The sequence below is a fragment of the Melopsittacus undulatus genome, chromosome 6, assembly GCF_012275295.1.
Source record: "Melopsittacus undulatus isolate bMelUnd1 chromosome 6, bMelUnd1.mat.Z, whole genome shotgun sequence".
NCBI classification, from domain to species: Eukaryota; Metazoa; Chordata; class Aves; order Psittaciformes; family Psittaculidae; genus Melopsittacus; species Melopsittacus undulatus.
Genome location: NC_047532.1, coordinates 52,472,119 through 52,499,921, shown reverse-complemented (window position 1 = coordinate 52,499,921; position 27,803 = coordinate 52,472,119). Strand labels below are relative to the sequence as shown.

General features: G+C 46.9%; 2 protein-coding genes and 1 long non-coding RNA gene across 3 annotated transcripts in view; 2 read left to right on the top strand and 1 right to left on the bottom strand.

Annotated features, from left to right (window-relative positions):
- Positions 1-17,829, top strand: part of ABL2 (ABL proto-oncogene 2, non-receptor tyrosine kinase) — a 50,537-nt gene extending 32,708 nt beyond the window's left edge. The window contains exons 2-11 of the mRNA XM_034063796.1: positions 1,458-1,628; positions 2,373-2,668; positions 3,272-3,544; positions 4,325-4,409; positions 6,055-6,232; positions 6,860-7,044; positions 7,315-7,467; positions 8,981-9,070; positions 10,301-10,474; positions 11,123-17,829. Coding sequence (XP_033919687.1) covers positions 1,458-1,628; positions 2,373-2,668; positions 3,272-3,544; positions 4,325-4,409; positions 6,055-6,232; positions 6,860-7,044; positions 7,315-7,467; positions 8,981-9,070; positions 10,301-10,474; positions 11,123-12,816 — 3,299 coding nt within the window. The 3' untranslated portion in view covers positions 12,817-17,829. The remainder of the gene's footprint in view (positions 1-1,457; positions 1,629-2,372; positions 2,669-3,271; positions 3,545-4,324; positions 4,410-6,054; positions 6,233-6,859; positions 7,045-7,314; positions 7,468-8,980; positions 9,071-10,300; positions 10,475-11,122) is intronic.
- Positions 17,830-17,915: 86 nt separating this feature from the next.
- Positions 17,916-25,636, bottom strand: TOR3A (torsin family 3 member A). Its single transcript, XM_005150199.3, has 6 exons — positions 25,090-25,636; positions 24,657-24,770; positions 23,642-23,907; positions 22,841-23,016; positions 20,576-20,700; positions 17,916-20,053 (listed from the first exon to the last, which is right to left on the bottom strand). The coding sequence occupies exons 1-6, from the start codon at positions 25,370-25,372 to the stop codon at positions 19,803-19,805; spliced, it is 1,215 nt and encodes a 404-aa protein (XP_005150256.1). The 5' UTR covers positions 25,373-25,636; the 3' UTR covers positions 17,916-19,802.
- Positions 25,637-26,150: 514 nt separating this feature from the next.
- On the top strand, positions 26,151-27,579 carry LOC115946723 (uncharacterized). The gene is made up of 3 exons (XR_004080766.1): positions 26,151-26,189; positions 27,015-27,138; positions 27,266-27,579. It is a non-coding gene; the product is annotated as an uncharacterized lncRNA (long non-coding RNA).
- Positions 27,580-27,803: the final 224 nt, after the last annotated feature.

Sequence of the window (27,803 nt, the reverse complement as noted above, 5' to 3'; positions counted from 1 at the left end):
GATTTGGCATATGTTTGCCTATTACTTGGCACAGGCCTCTTCCTGTTTTGTGTCTTGCTGACTTCCCAGTTTTCCCATCCTGTATTACATTTGAGTTCTTTGTTCTCTTTTAAAGTGTGTTATAGACTTGCTCTTGCTCACGAATGTAAATCTCATGGGAGTGTGGGGAAGGGATAGTCACATGCACGCGTTCCTTGGCAGTGGTCTGCTTAAAAACATCCTAAGCCTTACTTCTCAGCCCCTCAGAAATGGGTCATGGCAATGCTTGTAAAGTGAAGAAAGCCTCAGTTTTTTTAAAGAGGACTTTTCATGTCTGGTGCTTTTAATGAAATCTCCTTACTATGTACATTTCCAGAATTAAGTTCAACAAGAGAATTTGGAAATACATATTGGGACAGGAATTCGGTGTCAGTTCTGCCGTCAGAGAAAATATTTGTATCTTTACATCTTCTTATTTTTTTGCCCCCTAGAGCAGCCCATATGCATTAAACTTCATCATTGCTCTTTTCTCATATCTTAATATTGAAATTTATTTGGCTATGTATTCCCAGAAACCCTCTCTCTGTGTTCGAAAGCCAGTGATGGACTTGGCATAGTGCTTGCATGAAAAGTTCAGACAGTTCTGCTTTTTACTATTGTTCTTTCCAAAACTTGTGCATTTACATTGTTTTCATCATCACAGGGTGGGGACTTTTGTCTATAAAACAAGTCTGACTCCTCCCCCCATTCCCTTGAACTATCAAGTTTGTATCAGTTGGCCGTTGAGTCAGCAAAACAGAGCTGCCTGGGAGTTCAAAAACACTACTGCTACATATCTGCCATCACTTTTGCTACTTTCTGTCCATGTCAGTTTTCCACCTCTTATTTACACAGTCTCGAAATGTATTGCAAATCACCATCATTCTTATTAATACTACTACATCAGTTACTGTCCTAACCTGTAGATCTCATTTGTGTCATGATTCAATCTGTCTTACCTGTATTTATGATGTTGGCTTCAGATCAAGGCTATCTATTTCAGCAACAGAAACAAAAAAACATAAAACACTGTATTTCAGCATCAGAAGGTTTCTTTCACTACTTCACGTAATTAAAAAAAAAGTACTTTTAATTTCTCACCCATTTTTTATCTATAAATATTTAAATTATCTCAAATAAAAGTGTATCTAAATAGAATATATATAATACAATAAATACTAAATAGGAATTTTATATACACAGCTTGCTACTTGGTATCTAGGCAATTAATCACCTTCTCCAGCCCATATTAGAAGTAACCTATGGAATGAAGAGTCAGCAAAGTGGGGATTGAAAACCACTGATCCAAAACCATGCATGTGGTTTTCCCTTTCTAAAAAGAGCATATTGTGCAGTATGAGATTCGCTCTGCTCTGCACTGGGGTTTGTTCTATTTATGAATGTACACAAAGTAATTTCCTCTTCCATTCCTTCTTCAGAGGCCCTGCACCGCCCTTATGGTTGTGATGTTGAACCCCAGGCACTGAATGAAGCCATCAGATGGAGCTCCAAGGAGAACCTACTTGGAGCCACTGAGAGCGATCCCAATCTCTTTGTTGCACTTTACGATTTTGTAGCAAGCGGTGACAACACCCTCAGCATCACCAAAGGTAAGGCTGTGAATCACCGAGCAGCTACAAGGTTGAAAACTTAGCAACAGAAAACAGAAAGCAGAATCCTGCTCCAGAGAGGGATAGGAATGAGTATAGTTACAGATTTTTCTCTAAACTGGTAAGTAGACGGTCTCTCTCTCAATTGTGTTGGAGATACACCTGCTGGGCAGTTCTCCTAGTGCAGACACTGCTGAACAGTCTAATCCAGCTGCAGTAGTTCCTGTTCTAGTCCCCCCAGATCACTGGCCCTTTGAGACACCTGGTTTAGGGAGGAGCAGAGGAAACCATTACATTCTTGATGGTAACAGAATTCAGCACTTTGAACTAGGGCAAAATCAATAATTAAGAATTGCACAGAGACTTTCTATTTCTGTTTGGTATGTATATGAGAATATGACCTGCTGCAGAACCATTTTAAATCCCATGCCATTTAAGGCTTCAAGAAGGAGACACACCTCTTCCCTCCAAGAAGAATAGTCTTTCTAGTCTAAAAAATTGGACTACAGGGAGCTCTTATTGTTCGTCACTCACACGGCAGTAAATTAGGGAACAGTATGCTGGGTGTTCTGCTTGAAACTTCATAAATACTTCATATACAGCAGTTTATTTATAAGATAGCTACTGCGTTTTTTTTATTGCTAACTACAAATCCAGGCTTAGTCAGCTGATGGTGAGTTTCTTCCTTAATGAGACCCAGTAGATTACACTGTGCTTATTTTCTTTTTTTCTTTCTGGTCATAGGTGAGAAGTTGCGAGTCCTGGGTTACAACCAGAATGGTGAATGGAGTGAGGTACGTTCAAAGAATGGGCAGGGCTGGGTACCAAGCAACTACATCACACCAGTGAACAGCCTGGAAAAGCATTCATGGTATCATGGACCAGTGTCACGCAGTGCAGCAGAGTATCTGTTGAGCAGTCTCATCAATGGCAGCTTCCTGGTTCGTGAAAGCGAGAGCAGCCCAGGGCAGCTATCCATCTCGCTCAGGTACGAAGGACGTGTTTACCACTACAGGATCAATACCACCTCAGATGGAAAGGTAAGGATCTCTGGACAATGCTGTGGGGAGAGGAAATAAAAATACAATTAATAGGTTGTGCAGAATCTCAAGTTGCAGACTGTTATGGGAGGGCTCTGTGTGGGAGAAAACGCATTCACTGCTTGATATACATGTTCTTTTGGTATACATGCACTTTAGTAACTCACCAAACACCACTTTGGCAGAAGTACAGACAGTACTTCTCATGACTGAAGGTAGCTAGAGAGCAAAACAGATGTGGTTTGATGTTGTGGTATCTTTCCATTGGTTCACTTTGAACAAGAAGAGCTTTGGTAAGTCAGCATTTTTAACCTTGATCAAGCAGAAACAGGCCTTGTGCTTTGCTACAGGAATTCCACTTTCTAGTCCTATGAAGCACAAGGCAGGAGACATCACTGCTCTCAGGTGATAGCTTATATCTAGCTGCATTCTGTAGGTAACAATCTCACAGATTAATAATTCATTTGCCCAACAAGATGAGAAAAAATACTTTAAAATCTGGTTCTCTGAGTTTTATTTTAAACATGTTAGAATTTTTTTACTATACCGGTTTTCCAGTGTTCCTGAGAACTTTCATTGAAATAGATTCCTGGTTCTTAACAGGTATATGTGACAGCAGAGAGCCGTTTCAGCACTCTAGCAGAGCTGGTGCACCATCACTCAACAGTAGCAGATGGACTGGTGACAACTTTGCATTACCCAGCACCCAAGTGCAATAAGCCCACTGTCTATGGAGTGTCCCCCATCCATGACAAGTGGGAGATGGAACGAACTGATATCACCATGAAGCACAAACTTGGGGGAGGGCAGTATGGTGAGGTGTACGTGGGTGTCTGGAAGAAATATAATCTCACAGTTGCTGTGAAAACATTAAAGGTGAGTTTTCAGATTGTTTTGTTCTGTTCATTTATGATAAGGGTAAGGAAATTGTAATGTTCTCAGATTTTACCACTTAATTGTATTAACATCAGAAAATGGAGTGTGCTGATCTGCAGAAGCCCCATGCTTGAAAGTAGCTTTGCAGAACAAGGTTAGCTCATCAAACTTGCACCAGTGCATGTGTCTTAGAAACAATTTTGAATTTTGGCCCAGCAAGCACCTGCAGGAAATGCACATCTGTACAGCTGGTTTCCATGTCCACTTCCTTTGCCTCAGAAGAGCTGTAGAAGCTTTAAGAAATCAAAAGTGTTGGAAATACATTCTACAACTTTTCTGCTACTCCTGGAAAAATTAATCTTCTCCATTTATCTATCTTGTCAAACTCTTCTGTTTGTTTCAATATGAACAGCTACAATTCTGTGTACTCCCTAAGTAAGGGAGCTTTCAAGCTTAATTTTTTTAGCTAGGCAGGGGAACTAAGGGATCCTGAGAGTCTTTCTCTTACCAGCCATAACTGGTTTGGTAGCCACAATAGCTACCAAACAAGAAAGCCTAGCACTTTCTGGGTACTGCAGATCTGTCACTTGGCCATGCTGCAGGACAGCCAGGCAGCTTTTCAGGGCTATTATATATATATATTTTTTTTTCAGTTAAAAGCCAAAGCAGCGGAATGGAGACAGGGATGGCATCGCTTATATTCAGCTAGGATATGTGGGATTAAGCAGATCTTCTTAACGAAGATAATTTTTTCCTTCTTTTGCCTCTCTGTTCATCTAGGAAGATACCATGGAAGTGGAAGAGTTCTTGAAAGAAGCTGCTGTGATGAAGGAGATCAAGCACCCAAATCTAGTGCAGTTGTTAGGTTAGTGAAATACCTTGTTCTTTCTGTTCTTATTTTTCCACCAGAATGAAATCTGTCTTGTTTAAAAGCAGGGGCAGATTTTCTGTAATTATATAACTTTAAATCAGGTCATGTTATGGGTGGTGTTTTGACAGCTTACTCCTTTAGGTAGTATTGAAGCTGAGAGATGCCAATTTTAAATAAAACATAAAATACAGTCTCTTACATTAGTAGACATAAAGGTTTGCAATATCAGCCTCCTGTTAGTTTGTATTCTTGGCCTTAGACGTGTTCCAGGGGTTAAATCAGCTTTACAGAATTATTGTACAACTTATTTTTCTGATAGAACAGAACAAAACTATAAGAAAATTAAAAGTGAAAGAAAAGTTTTTACTGGAAGCACAACAAATACTGTTCTTCATGCTTTTCAAATCGGAGACATTTCTAGAAAAAGCTGCACTAAATAGAGCAAATTTGTCCACAGTTAAGCAGAAAACAACCAGATTGCTGCTGCTGTAAGGGTCCCAGTATATCACCAAATAAGTACATGAGGTCAGGGCCCTGGAAATGCAAGGAAGATCAAACAGTACATGACTAGAAGAAATCTGCAGGGTTTACAGCTTGGCTGGGCACTGTTTGTTTCAGTGGCAGATGCATGATATGATGATCACTATTAAATAGTCTGTATAGATGTTAATTCTACATGTACAAATATTCTGAAGGAGACACCCTAAATTTCTTTATTAGAGTTTATTAGAGTTTTGTTAGAGGGACCTCTGCACTTTCACTGCTTTCAGGAGCAAAGCTGTCAAGCCAAGTGTAGGATGAAAGGAGAAATGTGAAGAATGTGAAGGCTTTTAATAATGCAACTATTCTGTACCCATTTAAAAAAATGGGCATAGATGAGGTTTCTGTCCAGCCCTGTCCGGTTTCAGGAGTAGAGACAGAAAAACTTCTCATCAGAGATGCATTTTTGCTCTTTCTGATGCACAGCATAGTTCTTTCACGCCTGTATGTGTGTAATCGTAGGAAGAGGCACACAGCAGTGCTGCAGTGGGAGTTCAGAGAGGTTTGACATGAGTATCCTGTTGCCCTCCTCCTCCACTAATACATACTTTGTACATAATTGCAGTGACTGTAGCAAGTAGTCATCTGAAGAATGTGTGAGAATGCTGCTTTAGAAAGAGGTCCCACCATGCTGATCACTTACCCAGCTAGTACACATAGGACTGCTTCACATTACTCTGTAGTGACACTTCAGTCTCAAAATCTTGTCAGTTGATGGGTATTTACTTCCAGTTGGACACACTTTAGCTTCATAGAGGGAGAGAGAGGAAGGAAAGCAAATCACACATGTTCAAAATAATTCCTGTTTCATTCAGGAACCCTCCAGAAACAGAACTACTCCTTCATGTATATTGTATGGGAATAGCAGTGCTTTGATAGACATGTTTCCCTACGTCTGCAAAGTGGACAGACATATAAATAGGCAGAAGCACTAAATTTTAAGTTGGACTGCATTGATTTGGGTCTTGTAGATGGAAGTCTTCACTTTTCAGAGAAACACCAGCACAAAATGTGACAAATGAATATTAAATCAGGAATAGTGGTAAGCCAGGGAAGAAAGGGAAGCTTTATTCACGTGCTCTTTCCTCCTCACTGCTAGGTGTATGTACCCTGGAGCCACCTTTTTACATTGTGACAGAATACATGCCATATGGGAACCTGCTAGACTACTTACGGGAATGCAACCGGGAGGAAGTGAGTGCTGTCGTGCTACTCTACATGGCTACTCAGATCTCTTCTGCTATGGAGTACCTGGAGAAGAAGAATTTCATTCACAGGTGGGTAAAGTCACATTGAGCTGAGAGAGTTTCAGATTGCAATGATGAACAGGCCACCAGCAAGGTGGCCCAGGAATTTGTCTTTGGGGAAAGATTCTTCCGAAGTTAGGTTTCACACTGGCTTATCTATTGGCTGTTCTGGTTTCAGTACAGTCTTTCAGTACTTCCTCGCCATGGCTTTCATAGCAGACTTAAAATCTTGTGCCTGACAGCTATGAAAGTTGGTGTTGTCCTATTCTGATGTACCCCCTATATGCAAGACATTGTCAACCCCAAGTCTTGTTTTAACCCAGACAGATAAAGCCATGCCATAAAGTTGTTAGTGGTGTGGGATGAGCTGCTGATCTCATCCTATTCACAGGAAACATGAACTTCTCATTGTAACAGCTATTACTGGAAATTTATTAGAATTTGAAGAATGAGCCCCAATCCTGACTTGCTGCTTCTCAGAAAAAGTCCACTCAGTTTCTGACACTGTTGAGAGCAAGATTCACATTGCCTTTACCTGCGATATAAAGAGAGTGCTTCCCAATTCAGAAAAGAAGGACAGGCTATGCAGACACAAAACTGTATTCAAAAGCCCTGCTCTTGCTTCAGTAGAGGACTGTGCTTTTTCCCTTTGTACAGGGATCTGGCAGCACGGAACTGTTTAGTTGGAGAAAATCATGTGGTGAAGGTGGCTGACTTTGGCTTAAGTCGACTTATGACTGGAGATACCTACACAGCTCACGCTGGAGCCAAGTTCCCAATCAAATGGACAGCTCCTGAGAGCCTGGCCTATAACACCTTTTCAATCAAATCAGATGTGTGGGGTAAGAAAACTCCAGTCTTCTTTTCTCATTAATTTTGTTTCTGTTTACCAGCCTAGACAGTAACTTGCTTTCTGTCCTGGACAGAAGTGTGGGGAGGAGACAGTCACACACCAGGCCACAATAACATTTTTAGCATATAATGTCTTCACCTAGACTGGCCTGAAATAGTGCACAAGAGTAATGTTGTCTCAAGCTGAAGTAAAGGCCACAATGTGTGCACAAGAGAAGGACAGACTTATGACCAGAAATTCTGTTTTCCTCCTTTTGCAGCTTTTGGGGTACTGTTATGGGAGATTGCTACCTATGGGATGTCACCATACCCAGGCATTGACCTCTCTCAGGTGTATGATCTGCTGGAAAAGGGCTATCGGATGGAACAACCAGAGGGGTGCCCTCCAAAGGTCTACGAACTGATGAGGGCATGTGAGTAGCTTCTTCCAGTTTGGAGGACAAAACCTGGGAGAGGTGGGAGAAATCTGTAGGTAACTCTGAAGTCCTTTCTTCTTTTGACCATTTTGTTAGCTAATGCAGAAAAGGGCCCATCACCTGAGACATACCTGGTTACTGATACAAAATGAGTGTGGTCTCTAGGGAACAAGAATTCACTCCCAAAACCTGTAATTTCTGAGTACAGCCAAATACCATTTTATGGCACATTGTACTGGTATTTTGTCAGTAGGACTTTTACTATGGAATCACTAAATGGGAAGGAAATTTAATTCTCTGCAAACACAGCACCTGTGCAGGAGACACATAGTTGACAGAGTTGCACAAAACACATCCTCCAAGCATGCCATGAGGAGCTCCCTAATGCAGCATAACAAATGGAAAAGGTACTAACTAATAAAAGACAAAAAAAGTACAGTTTGGTACAGGAAGAGAGCAACAGAGTTTAACAGCATTGCCAGTCTCCTTCAGGCCTGCAAGAGTGGGACTCCTTGAGTCCCACAAGAGACTATACTGGGCAAAAGGCTGAAGATCTTAGAGAGCAGACCAGGCCATGATGTAGCTCTGAACAGAGAGACCCTGTCAGTGTGACCTGGGAAAAGACTCCTTGGTGCTAACTTGGGCAATCTCTGTGGCCCTCAGTGTACAGGACAGACAAAACAGGGTAGAAGAGGCCATTCTACAGCCTGTCTTCAGGGATGCCTGATCCCCTCAGCATGTCAGAGAAAGTCAGGGTGAACTTTAGTTAAAAAACAAGGAAGTTTGGTAATGATGAAAGATATTGCTTTAAAAAACTTTCAGGAAGCTGACAAAAGCCCAAAAGCAGGTAATTCTTATGATACCAGTGCCACTAAAAATGAGCGGAATGACAGTCACTTCCCAGACCCTATAGTGGTATGAACAGGTAGTCAGCTGCTTCCAGAATATATTCCCCTCGTGCAGACTTCTAATTACAGAAATTACACTTTTCATCATGATACCCTTCTCTAATTTTCCAAGATCCATCTCAGATCAATGCACTCTCTTGCTCATCCACCCACAGGATATATACATTCTCCTTTTGGAAGGCTCTGCCTGAATTTCAGTATTAAGAGCATGTGAGCAGAATGTGCCTGGAGCTTTGCATACACAGTTATCTATGACTGGCGTAGATGTGCATTCAGTCCAAACAGCCAGGGTAGCAGACATGGAATTCACTTTTGCCCCAAAAATTTAGAAAAGAGGGATACAGAGACCCCAGAAAAAAATAGTTGAGTTGGTAGAGAGCTGGGATTTTTAATATTGGTTCTTTCCTCTCAAGATTTGGTTAGTTAGGATATGACTGCTGCTGTGAATTAATTTCTGTAAATGACTCTAAAGCCTGTTTAATTGTAGGTCAGAGTCTGACTACAGTTGAGAAACCTTGTGTATTTTCTTTCTCCTTGCACAGAATAAAATATCTCCTACCTCTTTCAGACACTGAGACTTACTCTGCTTTCTCACATTGCAGGCTGGAAGTGGAACCCACCAGACCGACCTTCCTTTGCTGAGACCCACCAGGCTTTTGAAACTATGTTCCATGACTCGAGCATCTCAGAGGGTGAGAGCCCCTGTTGCTTTATTTCTGCAACAGTACTGGAAGGTTCCTTCCAGAGTGCTATGCTTATGGATAGGCCCTTACGGCTCATCTGCTAGCAGTGGAGGTTGTGGTGAAGCTTCATCCTTCAGTTAATTTCTTAACCATAAGTAGGTAAATAAGTTCTCTTACTTGCTGAACAAATACTGAACAACCTTTAGATATACAGCAATGCAGGGGACAGTATAGTTTCATTTGAACACTAAAATGCTGAAGAGTTAATTTAAAAAATATCATATCCTTTATTAGAGGAAGCTTCTTGTGTCCCAAACTGAAGAGCTGGGAATAGTGAGTGATGTTGAGAGATATATGCTTGTCACAGTCCTTTGCTGACTGTGGCAATTAGGTCATGAAATACTCTTCTACCAGCCTTCATTTTTAAGTTTGCCTTAATCCCTGGATTTTCTACATAGCTACTTATAGGAGCGAATCTGTACAATTCAACTCTCAAATATAATCCATAGGAGTTAGTTAAATCCTGGTGAGACATGTGATACTGGGCAGCAAACAAGCAGAAGTGTCCGAGCATCTTCTAAATTTTTAAATTAAATACAAAACTTCCCTACCACAGAAAAAGTACACCAGATTGAATTCTACCAGGGTGGATCTATATCAGGCCCATCCAGTGGCCCACAAATGCCAGCTTTGGTACGGCCAGGAGGTTGTGGGGGACTTTTTGGTGTTTTTTTCAGTCACATACCTTGTGTTGATGCTGGGAAGCAAATGTGCAGTCTTCATTTCTGAGGGGGAGGTGCAGGGCTTTGCTTCAAGCAGAGCAGCTTAGACCCAGACCACAGAGGACACATCTTTCGGGGGATTGCAGGAGCATCAACAAGAAGCACCTTAATTGAAAACAGAGGCAGTGCTGACTTAGCTGTTGAGCAATCCTTAACCTAGCAAAAAAAGTAGATTCATACTAGGTGTTTTGCACAGATCCTACCATTGTTTTGTTTTCCTGAATTCATTAAGATGTTACTGAGTGTGAAAATACTGTGAAAAACAAACATCTTACCCTAAATACCTCTAGACTTGAGCAAAAACTAAATCCATGAACTAGGTATTTCTCAGTCATTTATTTTTTCTTGCCAGCCTGGGTTTGCAGTAAAGACACAGATTTTCTTTGGCTCTTCCTCTGCAGTCTCTGTTTCAACTATTCCCTTATTGTTTGGTTTGTTTTTTTGTTTTTCTTTACAGAGGTAGCAGAGGAGCTTGGAAGAACAGCCTCCTCCTCATCCATAGTTCCTTACTTGCCCCGGTTGCCCATGCTTCCCTCCAAGACTAGAACACTGAAGAAACAGGCAGAGAACAAGGAGAACATTGAGGGAACACAGGATACTGTGGAGCACTCAGCTTCCAGCTCAGCACCAGGTATGGGCACTGGGACAGTGCCAGTGAGGCCATGCATTCTGGGATAAACTTGCTGCTGGTATCAGTGCCAGAGAAACAGAAGAAAACAACAGAAAAAAAGCCAACACAATAGGGCAAGGTGCTTTGTACTGCTGTGTCATCAGAGCTGTCAGACATCTCGTCAGTGCAGTTATTCACTAGCAGATAGAAAATACTACAGCTTTTTCAATGTTCTTTTAGTAAATCCCACTGTATTTCTTTAGAATTTAGTTTTGCTGCTTTTTTTAAATGACAGCTTCAAAACTTAAGGTTGACACTGAAGCAACAGATTTTGTTTTATACTTGTGGTATTTGGGGAAGGAGAAAAAAAATACAGGAAGGAAATAAGAAACTGGGAGAAAAGAGCAACTCCATCTTTTCCTGACCTTTCTCCTAAGTGGCATACTCAGTTTAGACAAGAGATAATGCATGCATGCAGAAGTGGGATAAAAGTAAAAAAATCACACAACCCTTGCACAAAATCAGTGTTAATTTCCTCTCAACCTGTCTCTAAGCAGAACCTGCAGAATCTGGGCAGCTGAATATGCCAGGCCCATAAAGCACACTGCAGGATAGGGAGGTGAAAATGAGAATTGATTTTAAAAAGTCACACTTGTTTCTTCTGTCTAGGTTTTATCAGAAGTACACAGGCAACAAGTGGGTCTCCTGCACTGCCTCGCAAGCAGAGGGACAAGTCACCCAGCAGCCTATTGGAGGATGCCAAAGAGACCACTTTCACCAGGGACAGAAAAGGTGGCTTCTTCAGCTCCTTTATGAAGAAGAGGAATGCTCCCACACCTCCTAAACGCAGCAGTTCCTTCCGGGAGATGGAGAATCAGCCACATAAGAAATATGAGCTGACGGGTAACTTTTCATCTGTTGCTTCCTTGCAGCATGTGGATGGATTCTCTTTTGCTCCCACGCAGCAGGACGCAAGCCTAGCACCACCTAAGTGCTATGGTGGGGGCTTTGTGCAGAGGAGCTTCTACAACGATGATGGCACTGGTACCAGCGGTGGTGGGGGTGTAAGCACCAGTGGTGGGTGGTCGGGCATCACTGGTTTCTTTACACCACGCTTGATTAAAAAGACACTTGGTTTACGAGCAGGAAAACCGACTGGCAATGAAGAACCTTCAAAACCTTTTCCAAGGTCAAACTCTACATCTTCCATGTCCTCAGGGCTTCCAGAGCAGGATAGGATGGCAATGACCCTTCCCAGAAATTCCCAGAGGTCAAAACTCCAGCTGGAACGGACAGTGTCCACCTCCTCTCAGCCTGATGAGAGCACGGGGAGGGGCAATGACCTGCTTCCCAAAAGGTTTGAAGAAGGCCCTGCTTTGACCAGAGAGAGACCAAAAGCAAAACTCTTGCCAAGGGGTGCCACAGCACTCCCTTTCCGAAACCCCCCCGCATCAGAAGACAAAGAGGGTCCAGGGCTAGCAGCAGCTCCTAAGGGCAAGGAAAAAAATAGTGGCCCATGGCAAGGGGCCCTTGAGGATGGTGAAAGACCAGGGTGGTCATCTCCAGTAAAGGCTGCAGCAATACTTCCAACCACTCATAACCACAAAGTGCCAGTCCTAATCTCACCCACTCTAAAACACACTCCAGCAGATGTGCAGCTCATTGGCACAGACTCTCAGGGTAATAAATTTAAGCTCTTATCTGAGCATCAGGTCACTTCTTCTGGCGACAGGGACCGGCCCAGACGGGTAAAACCAAAGTGTGCTCCACCTCCACCACCAGTGATGAGGCTCCTACAACAGCCAGCTGCCTGCTCAGATGCAGCAGAAGAGCTGAGCAACATGGCAGGAGCACAGCACGGACTGGAATCAAATGAAGGGAGTAAGAAGGCAGCAGCAGCAGCACCTGTTGGTGGAAAATCTGGGAGGCCTGTGGTGCCTCCACCTCAAGTGCCTCTGTCATCGTCTTCCACCTCCCCAGTGAAACTGGCCAATGGCACGGCCGGCACAAAAGTAGCGCTGAGAAAGACCAAACAGGCAGCTGAGAAAATCTCCGCAGACAAAATCAGCAAGGAAGCACTGCTGGAGTGTGCGGATCTTCTCTCGAGTGCCATCGTCGAGCCAACGCCAAACAGCCAGCTGGTGGACACAGGGCACCAGCTGTTGGATTACTGCTCAGGCTACGTGGACTGCATCCCGCATACGCGCAACAAATTTGCCTTCCGGGAAGCCGTGAGCAAACTGGAACTCAGCCTGCAGGAGCTGCAGGTTTCTTCAGCAGCTGCTAGCGTCCCTGGGGCAAACCCCGTCCTTAATAACTTATTGTCATGTGTCCAAGAAATCAGCGATGTGGTGCAAAGGTAGCTACTGTCAATCTGGGTAAGAGAAATACACATGGGAAGGGGGGGACTTTTTTTCTGTACTGATGCTTTCAAAAGGAAAGACTGATACTTGAGTATGTGAAGTACCTCAGATCACTGAGTTCTCCTCACGTTTACAGGTTCATCTCAAAAAATGGGGATGGAGAGGGTAGACTAAAGCTGTAAGGGGCAAAACATCATGTGTTTGTCCCTGCCTAGTCAGGCTGATCTGCTTAGTATGGCAAGGGAAGGAGACTTCTTGCTTCTCCCTTGGAGAGGCAGGAGTATCAATGGCAGGTTCTAGCTCTGGAAAGGATGAATTGATCTGCGATAGCTGGAGTACTGGAGTGGCTGCAGGCCACTTGGCTGTACAGATCTTCCCCTGTCTGTGCCAAAGTATGCTTTGGTCTCCTGACACGGCAAAATACAGGCACTGGGGATCTGTTGGTACCAAGTGCCGAGCAGTCTGAGCTGGAGTAGCCGTCAAGAGGGAGGTTACGTGCAGTTGGGAGAAAGGTCTAATGCACTGACAGTATTCAGAGCTGCTGGAGGTGGATGCACTAGCCCAGATGGCTTACTTCCACAGCACTGTTGCTGCTGTAATGAGAACTGCAAAATTAGTTAATATATTAAACTATCCCTTTTCCCTCCTGTCCACCTCATCCACTACATGTTCTCATCTGCATTGTATCAAAAGCATCAGGGATACTGGGCAGACTTACCACTGGAATACCCCCTTCCCCACCACACAGCCTTGACTCAGTTGATACTTATTTCTAGTGGTTTCGCACCAGTGCTGCTTGATGGTCATTTGTGAGTAGTTTGGGGCTCTTGCACAACTTGCCAGTTATTGGGATGGGTGGTTTTTGTTTGGTTTGTTTTTTTTAAGCTCTAGGTTGTTTCTATCTTGTTACCAGGTTGACTCCCCAATTAAGTTTCGTCACCTTGAGGACCCATAGTAGGTAAGGCAGAGCTTCTGCTACCCCTAGCTGTTCTCCACATTCCTTTAGTGGTCACAGCGCTGCAGAGACAGCTGGAGAGCCAGGAAGTACAGCCTGGCCTGCCCATTACACACCTTTACTGCTGCAGGGTTCTCTAGATCTGTCTCTTGTCTTGGCCTAATGCTTTATACTGAGGGCTTCCTGAGATTTTCTGTAGTGCTTCCTCTTCTTGCAGACTTCCAGTTTCCTGGCATCTGAAGGTGACTGTGTATGGCAGTGCAGAGGAGAATAACAGTCATCTTTTTTATTTCTTCCTGTATTTTAAAGGCTAGATCAGAATTTTATGCTGTGGCAAAGGGAACATGCACATAAACTGCACACTCCCCTGCTTGAGATACGACAACAAATGTTATGGTTTTGCCTTGGAGTGCTCCCACTAGGTCATGGTTTCTGATGTCTGATGCCTACTAGCAATGAATGCAGCTGTGTGGTTGAAGTTGTCTTTCTTGGTCCTAGTGCTAGCTGTAGACTGTTGTGGCATCGAAGAGCTGGTCTTTTGCCTGTATGCACAACTCCCTGAGATGTAAATGTACTGGCAAGTAGGGAGACCTCAACTAATTTGATTTGTGAGAAATGGAAAACAGGCCTGATAGCTGGCTCCAAATACATGTTACCTTGCATGCTGCTGCTCACTTCACACTATTGGTGATGATAGAGGATCTCGCTTGCTTTGCACCTTAAATCTTTTCTTTTTTTGCTAAAATAATTTTTTAACTTGTTTTTAAAGTGTGACTGTGCTGCTTGTAGTTTGAGCATTTAGACTTGAGCTAGGGCGCAGGTGTGAATTTACAAGATGGGCACTTCCACTTCTGTCTAGGATCATTGACCTGTTGGTGCTTGGAAGCAGGTTGGGCTGCCTCGGTGAGCATCCCTGTTTTTTCCATGGAGCATAGCAAGACAGGGGCCTGAACAATCTTTAGAAATAGTATCTAAGAATCTTCATTTTATCATTAGTCTGTGGTAAATGAAGTTGTGTCACAACACGTGAGTGCACCCCAGTGGAGCAGTATGTGAGGCAAAAAAGACCACATGAGCTTCACTGTTCAAGTAAGCGAAATGGTGAGGGGAGAAGAAAAAGGCAACTCCTCCAGCCCAGCTGACATTAAGGCATTAAGTGACTGAACATCTCAGTTTTACTCCAATGACCTAAGTGGAGACAAATCAACGTACAGCGTGGGTTAGTCATCCTGACATACAGTCAGTACCAAGCCTACCCAGCAAAACCTGCTGTCTAGTTCTGCAGTAGGACCTTTAGTAGGTTGAGAAGGGCTGCACCAGGACCTTTCACAGCAATGCTCACCTGTGAGGCAGAGTACCAAACCATTATCGTGTAGACTTTACTGAGGGCTTTTGTGGTTTACCTTATCTCTTCCAGTCATCTTTACTGAAGGTGTGCATTGCTGCACACCAAACTAATTGTCTTTGGAAAGGTGACCTGCAAAGGGAAGGCAGCTTGTGATATTGCTACACATGGCCTTTCAAACAATCAAGAGGATTTAACAGGTATGGGAGCTTTCTTCGGGGCAGAAGGGCAAGTCTTGTTTGCCCTGGCAGACAATTGCATGGTTTCATCATTGTATTACTACTCAGCCTAGGATGAACAGACTGAAACTGAAGTGATTCTCAGGGGAAAGATATTTTAACCAGAACATTTTAAGGCTGTTAGTCCAGTTCTGAATGATAAAATAGGATACAATTCCTGGAATGTCTAGCTTCTACAACCGCTGTCAGCCCTTTCTGAAGAAACTGACTGTGCCCCAAGGAAGGACTGTTCCCCTCCACTGGTCATCCTCACTCCCTTTCAGATGCCACCCGGTTTCTTCTCCCCACAGCAGAGGTGATGTGTGGTGGCACTGGGCAGTAGGCAGTAACACAGCTGAAGCAGCCTCTGCTTTTACAGTAACAGAGCAGCTGAGGCTGTAAGGAACCCCTGCCCAGGCTCCTGCTCCAGCAGGAGCCACCTGCCCAGGACCACATCCTGACAGCTTTTGAGTATCTCTAAGGATGGAGACTCCAAAACCTCTGTGTGTCACAGAGCCCCATTCAGTTCTGATCCCTCCCGTGGTGGAAAAACTTGTTCTTACCTGTTGTCTTACATCAGGTGGGTAGATGGTGGCAGAGGTAGTGCTGACTTGACACTAGAGTTATTTCCCCTAAATAGGAGGCTGTAGAATTGCTGCTTCTGCTGCCTAATACTGTTTCATTCCCAAACTGGAATTTCCCCCCTGCCCTCTGGCAGGATATCAGAAGGATGGTATCTGGAAAGCTGGTTCTGCTGTAAGTTATTGTTCAGTTGTTCTTCCTTCCACAGCCACTCACATAACATCGTTTAAGTTCCATCTCGCTTTTGCTAGGTTTGGCTTTTGCCTTAAAGGTCTCCACAGTGGCAGCTTTGCTGCTGGTTTCAGCCATGTACAGTACGTTCAAAGTAACGTAGGGATGGTGAAGCCCTCGTATTTGTGCCAGTGTAGAGCACTTCTTGCTCTACTGATTAGGGTAGGGGACAAGGCATAAACTGTTGTGTTTCCTTTCCTCACCACTGTCAGCAGGCCTTGTGGGGTAAGGATGTTATTGCAGCTGGGCTCTCTCACTTGCACTAGAACGGGCTAGAGTTTAGTCTTCTCTGCAACAGGGGATGGCAGCACATAGGGCCTGGTAAACACCAAGCACAAAGCATGCGCTCACATGAGTGAGTTGACGTGGGGCACTTTCTCTTTGTAGCTACTGTGGGGAATTGGCCAACTCACAGGTGCAATTCTCTTTTCTTCCTGCACTGTACACCCTTTTTAACCCCAGAAGTGGTGCACTTGGCTGTCTGACTGACAGCAACACTTCAGTATAATCATTGTCTTTAGTGTGGACAGAGGTGAAGCTGAATTAAGAGTCTGGGTCTTGGGACTGAATCAAATTTAGCCACTGGGAAGACAGAATTGAGTGGAGCAGTGCTGCTGATGCAGAGCACAGTGGGAGAGAGGAAGGCTGCCTGCTCCTGTCCTTCTCACACAGGACATCTCTCCTGAGTACCACTGGCCTTGTGTCAGTGAGACAGTCACACACATGTTGACATCCCATCAGGTGTGCTTATGCAAGAGTTTTATGGCACACTGCTCTCTGTGAGCAGTGGGAACTAAACCCCACAGCATGGGACAGCAGCTGCACCAGAACTGCTGCAGTAACAGAGCAGCCTTCCTTGAAAGGCAGTGGGTGCAAGAGCAGGCAGGATGGGCCATGCTGGGCAGTCATAGCATAGGGAAATCCAGACCCTGGAGCCTGTTCCATTTATCTAAGGCTTTCCCAGCAGCTGAAGCATTCTGCATAGTGCTTGTGGGTGTTCTTGGGCACCAGCAGCTGTGACAAGCACTAATGAATCCAGAAGACTGTTTCTGCAACAGAACAGGCTGCTGTGTTCTCTTGTAAAACACTGAGCTCCACTCCTAATCAGTGGCTGGCAGGAGAACCCAAGGGTCATGACATGCATGGTTGGAACCCTCCTGCTTCACCACGAGTGGCACCGTCTGGCTCAGGTGGGCTCCGGGGTTGTGCTCTGCTTGCCTGTAACGTAGAACAAACCTTCAGCCTCTTCCCTGGTGGTGGAAAAAGAGGTTATGGGACACCTGACTTACTGACAATATCTACACAATAAGAAATGTCTGTACCAAAGGAGGTCATTCTTCAACTGTGTCTGTTGTGCATGGGAGGTAGAGCCCAGTGGGCTCCGCACGCTGTTTGTATCAGTAGTGAACTCATTGAGGGCAGGAATGGGTTAAAATGAAACACGTTAATCACCGATCACTCTACCAGTGTTGTCAACTGTTTTTTGTTTTTATTGTTATTGTAATATATTTTGGTTGTTTTTCTAATTTAATTCTCTCACTATCGTCTGACTGTGAACTGCGAACAGTGTTAAACTTGATGTAAATAAGGCCCTTTGAAGGGCCTCTTTGCCTGTCGTTCCACAAAGTTTTGCCAATTTGCATTTTGTTTTAAATAAAGGTTGCGATATTTTATTGGCAAAACCCCATGGTTTTCCTAAGGAATATTTGAAGCTGCTCAGTACTAACCTGAAGTTTGTTGGTTTGGGTAGAAAAGAGGAGATTGCAAAGAAGAGCAGTAGCTTTATTTATACCTGTAAAATCAAGCTTAGTGTTGCCGTGGAGTGGTCAGAGGAGAGTGGGTCTCACTATTGGGTACATAATTGCTTACATCTGAAACATCCCTGTGTGACCTGGCAGAGTGCAGGGCCTTGTGTGGTCAAGTGTGAGTTGCCCCCATTGGCAACACCACCAGTAATGGAGTAATAACTGCTCAACATGCCAGCTTCATACCAGCCCTGCACTGGTGAAACAGCTGCCCAAGAGACTTCCTTCCCCTCTAAGCAGCACCAGCCTAACCTGGGCACCTGAAGATTCTTTTCTATTAAATTAAAAAATAATAATCCTGGGTGATCCTGGCAACTACCTCCAGCTAACTTCCTCAACTTTCTGCCCATGTTATAAAACACAGAGTTGTGTCCTTCTGTGGGGCTGTTTCCTCCTTTCCCCACCTGCCTCTGCCTCTGATGTTTCCAGGGTGAAGCTTTAGGCTTGACACTTGTGATTAAGAAATTGATCTTAAACCAGGTCTCAGAAATGCCTGATAACAGTGCATGCTGGCACAGGCCCCAAGGTCCAGTCCAGAGACAACAGGTAAGTTTAAACTAACTGCATCAGCTGAGCAGCTGGCTCATCTTCCTGCCTTGGACTATGAAGCCTCGTTAGGTAACAGAGCCAGCGTGCCCAGAGCGACACATGAACTCAAAGTCTACAGGACTAGTAAGTGTGTCTGGTCAGTCTTCTCCCAGAGGTCATGCTGCTCATCACTGGCACTGCAGGGAGGTTCAAAGCTTAAAATAGACCAAAGGTCTGCGTGCGGGGTGTCCAGGGCGCTAAGCCCTGTCCTTGGCGTGTGCCGTTTCACCTCATCACCCAGCACAGCTCTGTTGGAAGGGAGTTTGGACCTAGAGGTCATAGTGATTCTCATAAGACTGTTGAAATTTTTTGGTCCTGCTGCAACATACTTATCACCTGGCAAGTAGCCCGACAGCAAACAGGCCCTTAGTGCAGTAATGCTGATATCAGCTGGAAAAACACAGATGCAACATACTGAAAGACCCTCAGGCTTGCTGCATCCCTCAAACCCCAAATTCAGCTGCAGCCCGTTCCTTCAGCCACCATCCTCATCAACTGCCCTTTGCCCTTGAAAAGGGAATTAGTCTCCCCTTTTTCATCTTGCAGGGAGGCAAAAAGGTTCTTCACCAAATTGCTTAGAAAAATAATTTCAGCAGAAGGTCACCTCATCCCTGCGGCTGCTTCCATACAACAGAAGACTCCACTGAGAGGGGGACACTCCAAAGGGGGAAGCTATGGATTTGACATCCCCAGAGGAGATTACTGTCATTTTCTCAATGCAAGGGCCTCACTGAACAAACCATGATCCTGGCACGCGCATGCATCCCTGAGCAGCAGAAACCTTCTTAGTACAGGAGAGTAACAGAGAAAAATAAGCAAAACAGTTCTGTGCAATCTTGTAAAGTGACAGAACTGGAGACAGGGTGAGGACATGGCTTCTGCTGCACTGTCCCAATAGGACCAGTCTTTCCAAGATCTGCCCTCATCACATAAGTAACAAACCAAGGACTTGGACATCCCCACTCCCATAAAGCATAGCACCTGTCAACACAACCACATCACCAGGCTACAACCTGCTAGAAGAAGGGGCTTAAACACTGGACAGACTTGAGATGGAGCCAAGTGCAGGCTGTCCTGGCGCCCCAGGAGTGTGGCTGGGCAGGGGGCATCTCCTTCCCTGCAAACAGCCCTCCGAGTAACGGGGTTAAGCGCGTGTCCCTGTGCAAGGGCATGGCTGGGTAACCTGCCTGCCTGACCTTGTGCAAGAGAGCAGGTCTAGGGTGCAGAACCACCTTCACCACTGGTGTAGTCCCACCTGGGGTTCAAGGAAGGAAGTAATTGATGCGCTGGGGTACAGATTTGCAGCCCTGTGCAGAGAAAAGCTTCTCTTCTTTGGGCACAAACACCATCATCCTGGCCACCTCATCGAGGGCTGCCTCTGTGTATGGAAGTCCACGGGCTAGGAAAGCATCCCGTGCGCAGAGCTTCACGTGGTGGTACTCCAGGGGCAGGAATGGCACGAAGAAATCAATGAGGTTCTCTTTGAGGAGGTGGCTGTGGGCATAACCATCCTCTGTAGCAAGACAAGACAAACAAATTTCAGAAGCTTCACCTGGGAGCTGTCATCTCTCTGCAGCATCAGGCTTGTCTCTTGGCAGGGCCTGTCCTGGCTCATCCATATGTTTTGGGAGAGAGACACCCACTTGTAAAGAGCTGTTCAGCACTTAGTCTGAACAGGGAAAGACATTACAGCTTGCCCATTTCAGGCCAAAAGAAGCCTGAATCCCTAGAGAAACCTTGATACTCCTGTACAGTGTTGGGCTGCCATTCACAACACAACCATTTTCAGGGCTGAAGTAGGTAAGAAGGACACACAGCTCCTTCCTCATGCGCCTCATGCGTGGGGCTGTGGTCATGTGGATGAGGGAAGGGGCTCATGCAGCAAATAATCTTGGGGTGGGGTGCTAGAAATAAAGCACGCACACTTGTGCAGCACAAGGTGGATGGGACTGTAAGCAAGGCCCCAAGCCAGTGCAGAGGGGCAGGCTTGCAGGCAGCCTACCCACAGCGTCCCACAAGCAAGCCTGGCTCTTACCTGCAGCCTTCTCCAGCTCCAGCTGCAGCCGCTGCTCCAGGAGCTCCATGGAGATCTCCTCCCGTGCCCGGCCAGCTCGCCAGAAGTCCAGGGCTACCTCATTGATGGTGTTGCCGCCAAGATTGCTGTGGACACAGGAGGGAAGTCATTCAACCCTGTCCTCTCCAAGATGAACTACTGAGAGCTGCCAACAGCCTCACCTGCAGACAGGCCTCAGCAGTTCTCTTAGCAATGAAGGCTTTCCTGTGTAGGATCAGCATCTGAAATAACTAACACATGGAGGAGCCAAGCTTCTTCACAAATTACCCCTTTCTAGAGGCATCTGTACAGCTATCTTCCATCTTGCCAGCTCACAGCCTGGGGCAGCTGCTTTCTCTCCCAGGAGCCAGCAGAATCCTCCATCTCTGTCAGTCCCATGTCCTGGCTGTGATGCCATCGACCTCACAGGTAATGCTTGGCTGCACACCAAACCCTCAAGAAGCCACCATTGAAAGCCCAAGTTAGAAGGCAGAACACGTGGCAGAAGCCTCACTAGAAGGGAAAGTTCAGGGCAGGGATTCAAGTGGCAACCCAGGACTTGGCAAAGCACCCCCTGCATGAGGGACAAAGCAGTTCCCATGTCACGACTACTTTGGACACAGTGGTGGCAGCTCCATGGTGGGGAGTGGAGTCCTGACACCCACTGAGGTTCCCAGAGCAGTCCCTCACCCTGGAAAGCAGATCAAGGGCAGGCAGCCCCTCGCATGCTGGTGAGAGGTTTGCAACAGCCCCAGCACCCCACCACCAGTAAGCTGGCAATACTGGAACCAGCTGACTGCAGAACTGGTATAGGTGGAGGCAGACCGGCACTAGGACAGACCTTGCACCAATCTTTTCTCTCATGTCAGAGGCTCTGGACCCACTCCCCAAATGGAGGGGAGGCAACATTAAAAATCCACCACTGTTTCCCTCCCCCCTGCTGCCTTGTTAGGGCAGGGGAAACAGCTTACATTGATCCTGCTCCCACATCCCATGAGAGAAACACAGCGTCTTTTGACTGAGGACAGGCAGCCAATCCCCCCTTATCCCCCAAACCTGGCCAAAGCTGCAGGACCAGGCCAGTGTCCAAGGGAGCCCTGGGGCAGAGCCAGCCCTCCTACAACAGGTCTGTGTCACACTGCCACCGGGTGTGATGAAAGCTCCCCAGGATTACACACTGCTGCTGTGCAAGGCACCCTGCTCCGCTCCACTTGGGGGCACGAGGGGGCTGATGTCACCCCCCGACCTGCATGGCTTGCCAGGTAGGACACAAGATCAGTGGAGCACAGTCAGCACCACATCCACCCTGCCCTGAGCAACAAGGAAGAATCTGCCCCCTCCACCATGGCTCCTGCTGGGAGGCCCACACAGGTAGGACTGAAATACGGTCAGTTCTGCAAGCATTGGGCACATATACAGGTCCTCAATGGGCAGAGAAACTTCCTGGGAACCACCAAACCTGAGATAAGAACATTTGCTTAGATAGTGGGAGATTGAAAGCAAATGCTCTGTCCACCTCTAGCCTGTGGGAATGTCTCTTGCCAAGGCCAAGCTAAAGGCTGTAACTCCTCAACTGAAGGGGACCCAAGATACTTGTCCCTCCTGGCATTTCCCACTGCCTACTTCAAGGCACATGCCCTCCTCACATCCTAGTTCTGAGATGTCCCACTTCTCCCTTGTGAAGCATCCCACCTAGGCTTGGGTTGGGACAGCACTGGGCTGTGCACATGCCAAAGTCCTTTCTCCCTCTGGATGGGTAAGGGACCAACTAAATCACAGCATGAACTGATGCCAGATCAGTCCTCACAGCATAGCAGACTGATGGCACCTCAGCCTGCAGCCACAGCCACACAGTGGGAACTCCCCACCTCCTGCTCCCAAATAACAGTGCCACATTGCACAAGAACTTCCCACCAAGGTCTGCTTTGCTCCCTGGAGTATGTGATCTCCCTGCTGAGCTGTGCAGGGTGACACTGTGCTAGCTCTCTCACTGGTTCCTTGTCTCAAAGCCTAGACATAGGATTAGGTGTCCCAGCTAAGCCAGATCTTAGCTCTTCCTGCAAATGCCCCTGAAAATACTCAAGGAGGATGCCCAGCATCAGTAAGCAAAATTGACCATGGAGGCAACTGCCTTTTTCTAGACATTTTTTCCCCTCTCCTGCAGCCTAAGCCCCTCATATCACACACCTCAGGGGATAAACTCCATCACTTTGATCCTTGCCATCCCTTTGGGGGCCCAGAAATCACCTGAGGAACAGGAAGATGGATCTCCTGTAAGCCACCTTGCTCTTGTTGTCGTAGTGAGCCATGAAGGGCTTGATGGCATCCAGGAGGCTGAAATGAAGTTTCTCTGCCTCATCGAAGATGAACAGGGGCTGCTTGCAGCGCTGCACAGTCTCACTGATCTGATTCTTCAGCTGAGCCTGCAGAGCAGCAGGGAGGAGCATGAGAAGCACAGCAGCACTCAGTGCCACCGGAGCACTGTGCACGGGCTATGCCGCAATGTCATGGGTTAACCCCGACTGGCAGCCACTTGCTTATTCCCTCCCATCCAGCCAGACAGGGCAAAGAATAGGAAGAGCAAAAAGTGAGTCAAGATAGTTTAGTAAGTGAAGGAGAGAGGAAGAAAAAAGAAATCAAAGCCAGTGATGCAAAGGCATCCACTCACACCTACCACAAGCAGACTGTTGCCCAAGCCAGTCTCTGAGCACTGGCTTCCTACCCCAAAACCTCCTTTGTTCAGTTTTTATTGCTGAGCACCACAGTAAATAGCATGGAACATCCCTTTGGTCAGCTGGGGTCAGCTGTCTGGCAGGACCCCTCCCAACTCTTTGTGTACTCCAAACCAACTGTCTGTGGGGGCCAGACTGGGAGGAGAAGGCTTTGAGGCTGTGCAAGCATTGCTCACTGGTGTGTTATCAACACTGTTTCACTCATAAATCAAAAATACAGCTCCATTATGGGCTGCTGTCAAAAAAATTAACTCCATCCCAGCCAGACCCAGTATACCGGGCCATCCCACAGCAGCACAGTGTTGTTGGTTCTCACCTTGTATGAATCCACATACACGTGATGGGGGAAATGGAAGAGTGAGATGAACAGCCTGACACACTCGCTCTTCAGCCCATCCCGGTACAGGTGACTGGCCACCATCCGTGCCACAAAGTTCTTGCCTGTGCCAGACCAACCATGGAAGGAGAGGACCAGAGCCTTCTCTGGCTCTGGGTTCTGCAGGAACCCTTGCACAGCCTGGATGACCACTTCCTTTGCCAAGTGTTGCCCATGGAGCTGCCCATTGAGGTCTGCTGCTAGCCCTGCAGGGAAGAGAGAGCAAAAGCTCAGCCTGAAACTGCAAGCCTAGCTGCTGCTGCAGGTGGGAATAAGAGGAGAAAATGTGGCAGGGCCTGAGGCCCACCCAGCCCTGCTGGTGGGGCTGCCTGAGAGGAGGCTGAAGTGGTGTTATACCCCCAGGGTCAATGAGACAGGCTGCTGGTACCTGCCTGCATCAGCCACTGACCACAAAAAGATGGATATTCCACTGACCCCTTTTTTCCTTTGGGAAGCAGAGGAGGTATTTGACAATTGCAGGGAGCACTTGAATCCAAAGATCCTCATGAGCTCCCAGCAGAGGTTATGGATACCAGAAGTCTAAGGACCAGCAAAATGCAGACACCAGTGCAAGCTTTACATGCAGGTCTCTGTGTACCTTCTTGACCTGGGGTTGGATGTTGGGTCAGTTTGTATCCCACTGTGCATGCCTGAAAGCTACCAGATGAAGGCAGGGCTCATGGCAAACTGGAACAGATAATGCTGTACAGTAAGGAACAAACTCTCTTGCAGTCTCAGAACTACAAATGAATAATGGGAACCAGGATTTAGCTCAACCCCGTGCCCTCCCACCAGCTCAGCCCCTGCTCCAAAATGCTCTTTACTCACCTCACAGCTCTTGACAAAATACACCTTTTTTTGAAGAAGAAAACCCACAAGGAATCAACAAGAGACAAGGGAGAGGCAGCAGAGACGAGCACTGCTTGGGCTCTCCCAAATCCGGCACAGCACCTACCTGTGATATTGTTGACTACCCTGCAGTCTCCTGTCCGGCAGCACTCGCTGAAGCTGCAGTACCAGGTAGAGAGGATCTCCAGGTAATCCCGTCCCACCAGAGGCAGGCCCCAGCCTGGAAAGAACAGCAGACTGAGCAGAGCTGTTCCAGCAAGTGTCTTGTCTAGGTTTGGTGTGGGCCCTCAGCTGAGGCTGGTTAATGGCAGCCCTCCTCCTGCGTGCAGGGACACTGCCCACCAGCAGCCCAGCCGTGCGGAGGGGAATAAGCGGGCAGCAGCTGGCTCGGGTGGGCACAGTGAGACACAGGAGGAGAAAGCCAGGGTAGTGATTGCCCCTTGGGAAAGGCAGCGTCCACAGCAGCTGGGGGAAGCAAGGTGATGGACCTTGCTGTTTCTGGGGTATGGGAGAGGGAGGGAAAGGAGGAAGGTGCTTACCCGGGCTGGGACTGGACACTTCTTCCTCCTCTTCACAGCCCTCCTGCCACACTTTGCACTTCAGGTACTGCCAATACTGCTTGGAGAGAGCACCCACAGCTCCCAGATGCTTCTTGACGGCTTTGTACCTTGCCCCACTCCACGGTTCCCCCTCTGCTACGGGGCCCTGCTCCTCTCCCCAGAGCCACCGCGTCGTCCCTCGGCTGCCCAGGCCCCTCGATCCCCCCAGCAGCAGCAGGCAGCAGGCCAGCCCCAGGAGAGCCGGGAGCCTGCCCGGGCCCATGGCGGTGGGTCGGATGTCAACAGCCCTGTCCCGGCTCGCTGGGTGTCTGCGGGCTCCCTGCCTTCCTTAAACCGCTTGAGCCGTGATCTCACTTCCTGGCCGCCTGCGATTGGAGTCGCTGGAGAACAGCGGCGGGGTGGTGTCACCGCCAGGCACTGATGGCTTCACGGCTGTCCCGTGAATGGAGGCTCCAGCCGCACGGCCCGGATCCTGCCTGCGCCACACTGCAAAACACAGCCCCTGAAAGAAGGCTCCAGGCACCCCTCGGGTCTGTATCCCCGTCTGCTTCCCGGGTCCTGCCAATCCCTGCTGGGAGGGGAGGCGAGCGGCTTCTCTTGAGCCGGGCTGGAGAGGTGCCTAAGGAAGCTGCTGACACCGCCGCAGGCCTCCCTCTGGCCTCCGCACCGCGGCACCAGCAACAAATGCCTGGGGAAGGCAAATAATCTGGGGTTTTTCAGGTCAGGGGCTCAGCTGCAATTTTGCTGCCACAAATGCAGAAGGCATCAGCAGTTGTTGTTCATCAGCGTCCTTTCCGAAGGACACAAAAATTACAGCCATAAACCTGGGAGCAGGAGGCAGTGGATGAGCCACACCAGCCACAGAGGGAGCTGGGGTGTCGGGTTGGTTTGCTGCCTTCTGTGCTGTTAGTTTCGTGATTAGATCAAGGCTCCAAGACATGGTTTTGTTGCTGGCTCTGGGGCAGGTTTGCTGTGTGACACTGGATGCACGTCCTTCCTCATCAACCCCAAGAATTGCTGCTGTTTGCTTCTACATCCATGCATCTTCATCCACCAGTATATCTGAATGCGAAGACAAGGTATGGTGGCCTCCACTCACACGGCCAGGAAAAGGTATAACTCAGATCAGGACAGAACCACCATGAAATCATGTATGAGAACTGAGCTACAACTCATTACCACCACTAAGCTCACCATCACCAACCGCTTTAATCCAGTGCTAGCTGTAAACCCTCTCCTGGAGAGTGAAGCAGCAAGCACAGTCATTAGGGCTGGCTGCCTGTGCTTTGGCTGGAGATTCTAGGATCCCAGGCAAAGCCTGGCTTTTGGAAACAGGTATGCACACAAACTCAGGTAGGGGTAGGGGGTTTAAAGTGGATAAGCTCCACACAACTTGGATCTTACGTTAAACTGTACCCACCACTGGCATACTGTAAGAGACTACACCTGTACAAGTTACTGAGCATCAGGACAAGTCCACCCACAACTTATGCCATCCGACATGAGGCCAGGATGCTTTGGACACGAGAAAGAATTTCAAGAGTCAGAAAAATAAGAAGGATACCAAGTGCAACTGATCCAGCCTGACGATTCTGTTGTTCAGGTGGATGGGGAGCGAGTGGGATCCAGCACCGCCAAGTCATGGAGTGGAGCATATCACCATCTACAGGTGTCTATAAGTATTACACATCGATATTAAAGATACCGGTGTTAACAGTATTGCCCCCTCCAGCTTCAAAAATAGTGAGGCTAAAGCCTTAGCAGCAGTTGCAATGACAAACATAACTAAAAACATGCACATTAAAAAAATCAATTAAAACTCAAACTCACTATAGCCATAACAAATTAAACTATCAGCCTTTCTGAAAACCAGCTAAAGCATCTGAATTTAAGCATTTCCTCAGGCAGGAAATCATCCCCACAGAATGGAAAGGAAGTGGCAGGAGGCTGGAAGAGATCGTAGTGCACTACACTGAAGAGACTTGCCCAGACCTGACTTGGGAAGGACCGGGATAGGAGGCACAGAAGGTACTGCCCTAGGAGAGCTTGTTGGGATTCTCTCTCTCCCCTCACCCTCTACCCCTCCTTTATTTTTTCTCCCTGTGCTGGAACATTCACTAGAGTACTTGCTAACCTTCAGGTAACACTCTTGCAGGAAGAGGTACTGCAGAGCTCTGCATGGCCCCACAGATGGTCACAGAATCATGGAATGGCTTGGGTTAGAAAGGACCTTATACCTGGATGCAGAGCTTTTCACCTCGTGGCTGGTTATTCCAAAAGGAGTCCTGGTGAGCAGAAACCACCTCATTAAAATCCACGTTCTCAGGTCAAGTCAGGCCTTACAGCGCAGGGATCCTCTCAAAACAGATTAAAACCAGCATCATAAAAATGTGATTGTGCCTGCCTTATTTAGCACCCCTAATGCAACTCAGGACAAGCAAATACTTAGAAGCAACCCGCAGTCCAGGTTTTATACTACAGGCTGTATCCCCTGGATGGGGAAATGCCCTGCTTCCATCCTTTTAGGGGTTTTCAACTTTCCATTCAGCAATTCCTTCTGCACATCCATAGATGAACTCTGAAAGAAGGCAGGAGGAGGAGAAAAGTCTCTCTGCAGAGTGCAGTATTACACAGCTATGAATTAGATCACTAAAAAATAAGATCTGGAATAAAGGGTGTAAGGGGAATCCTTT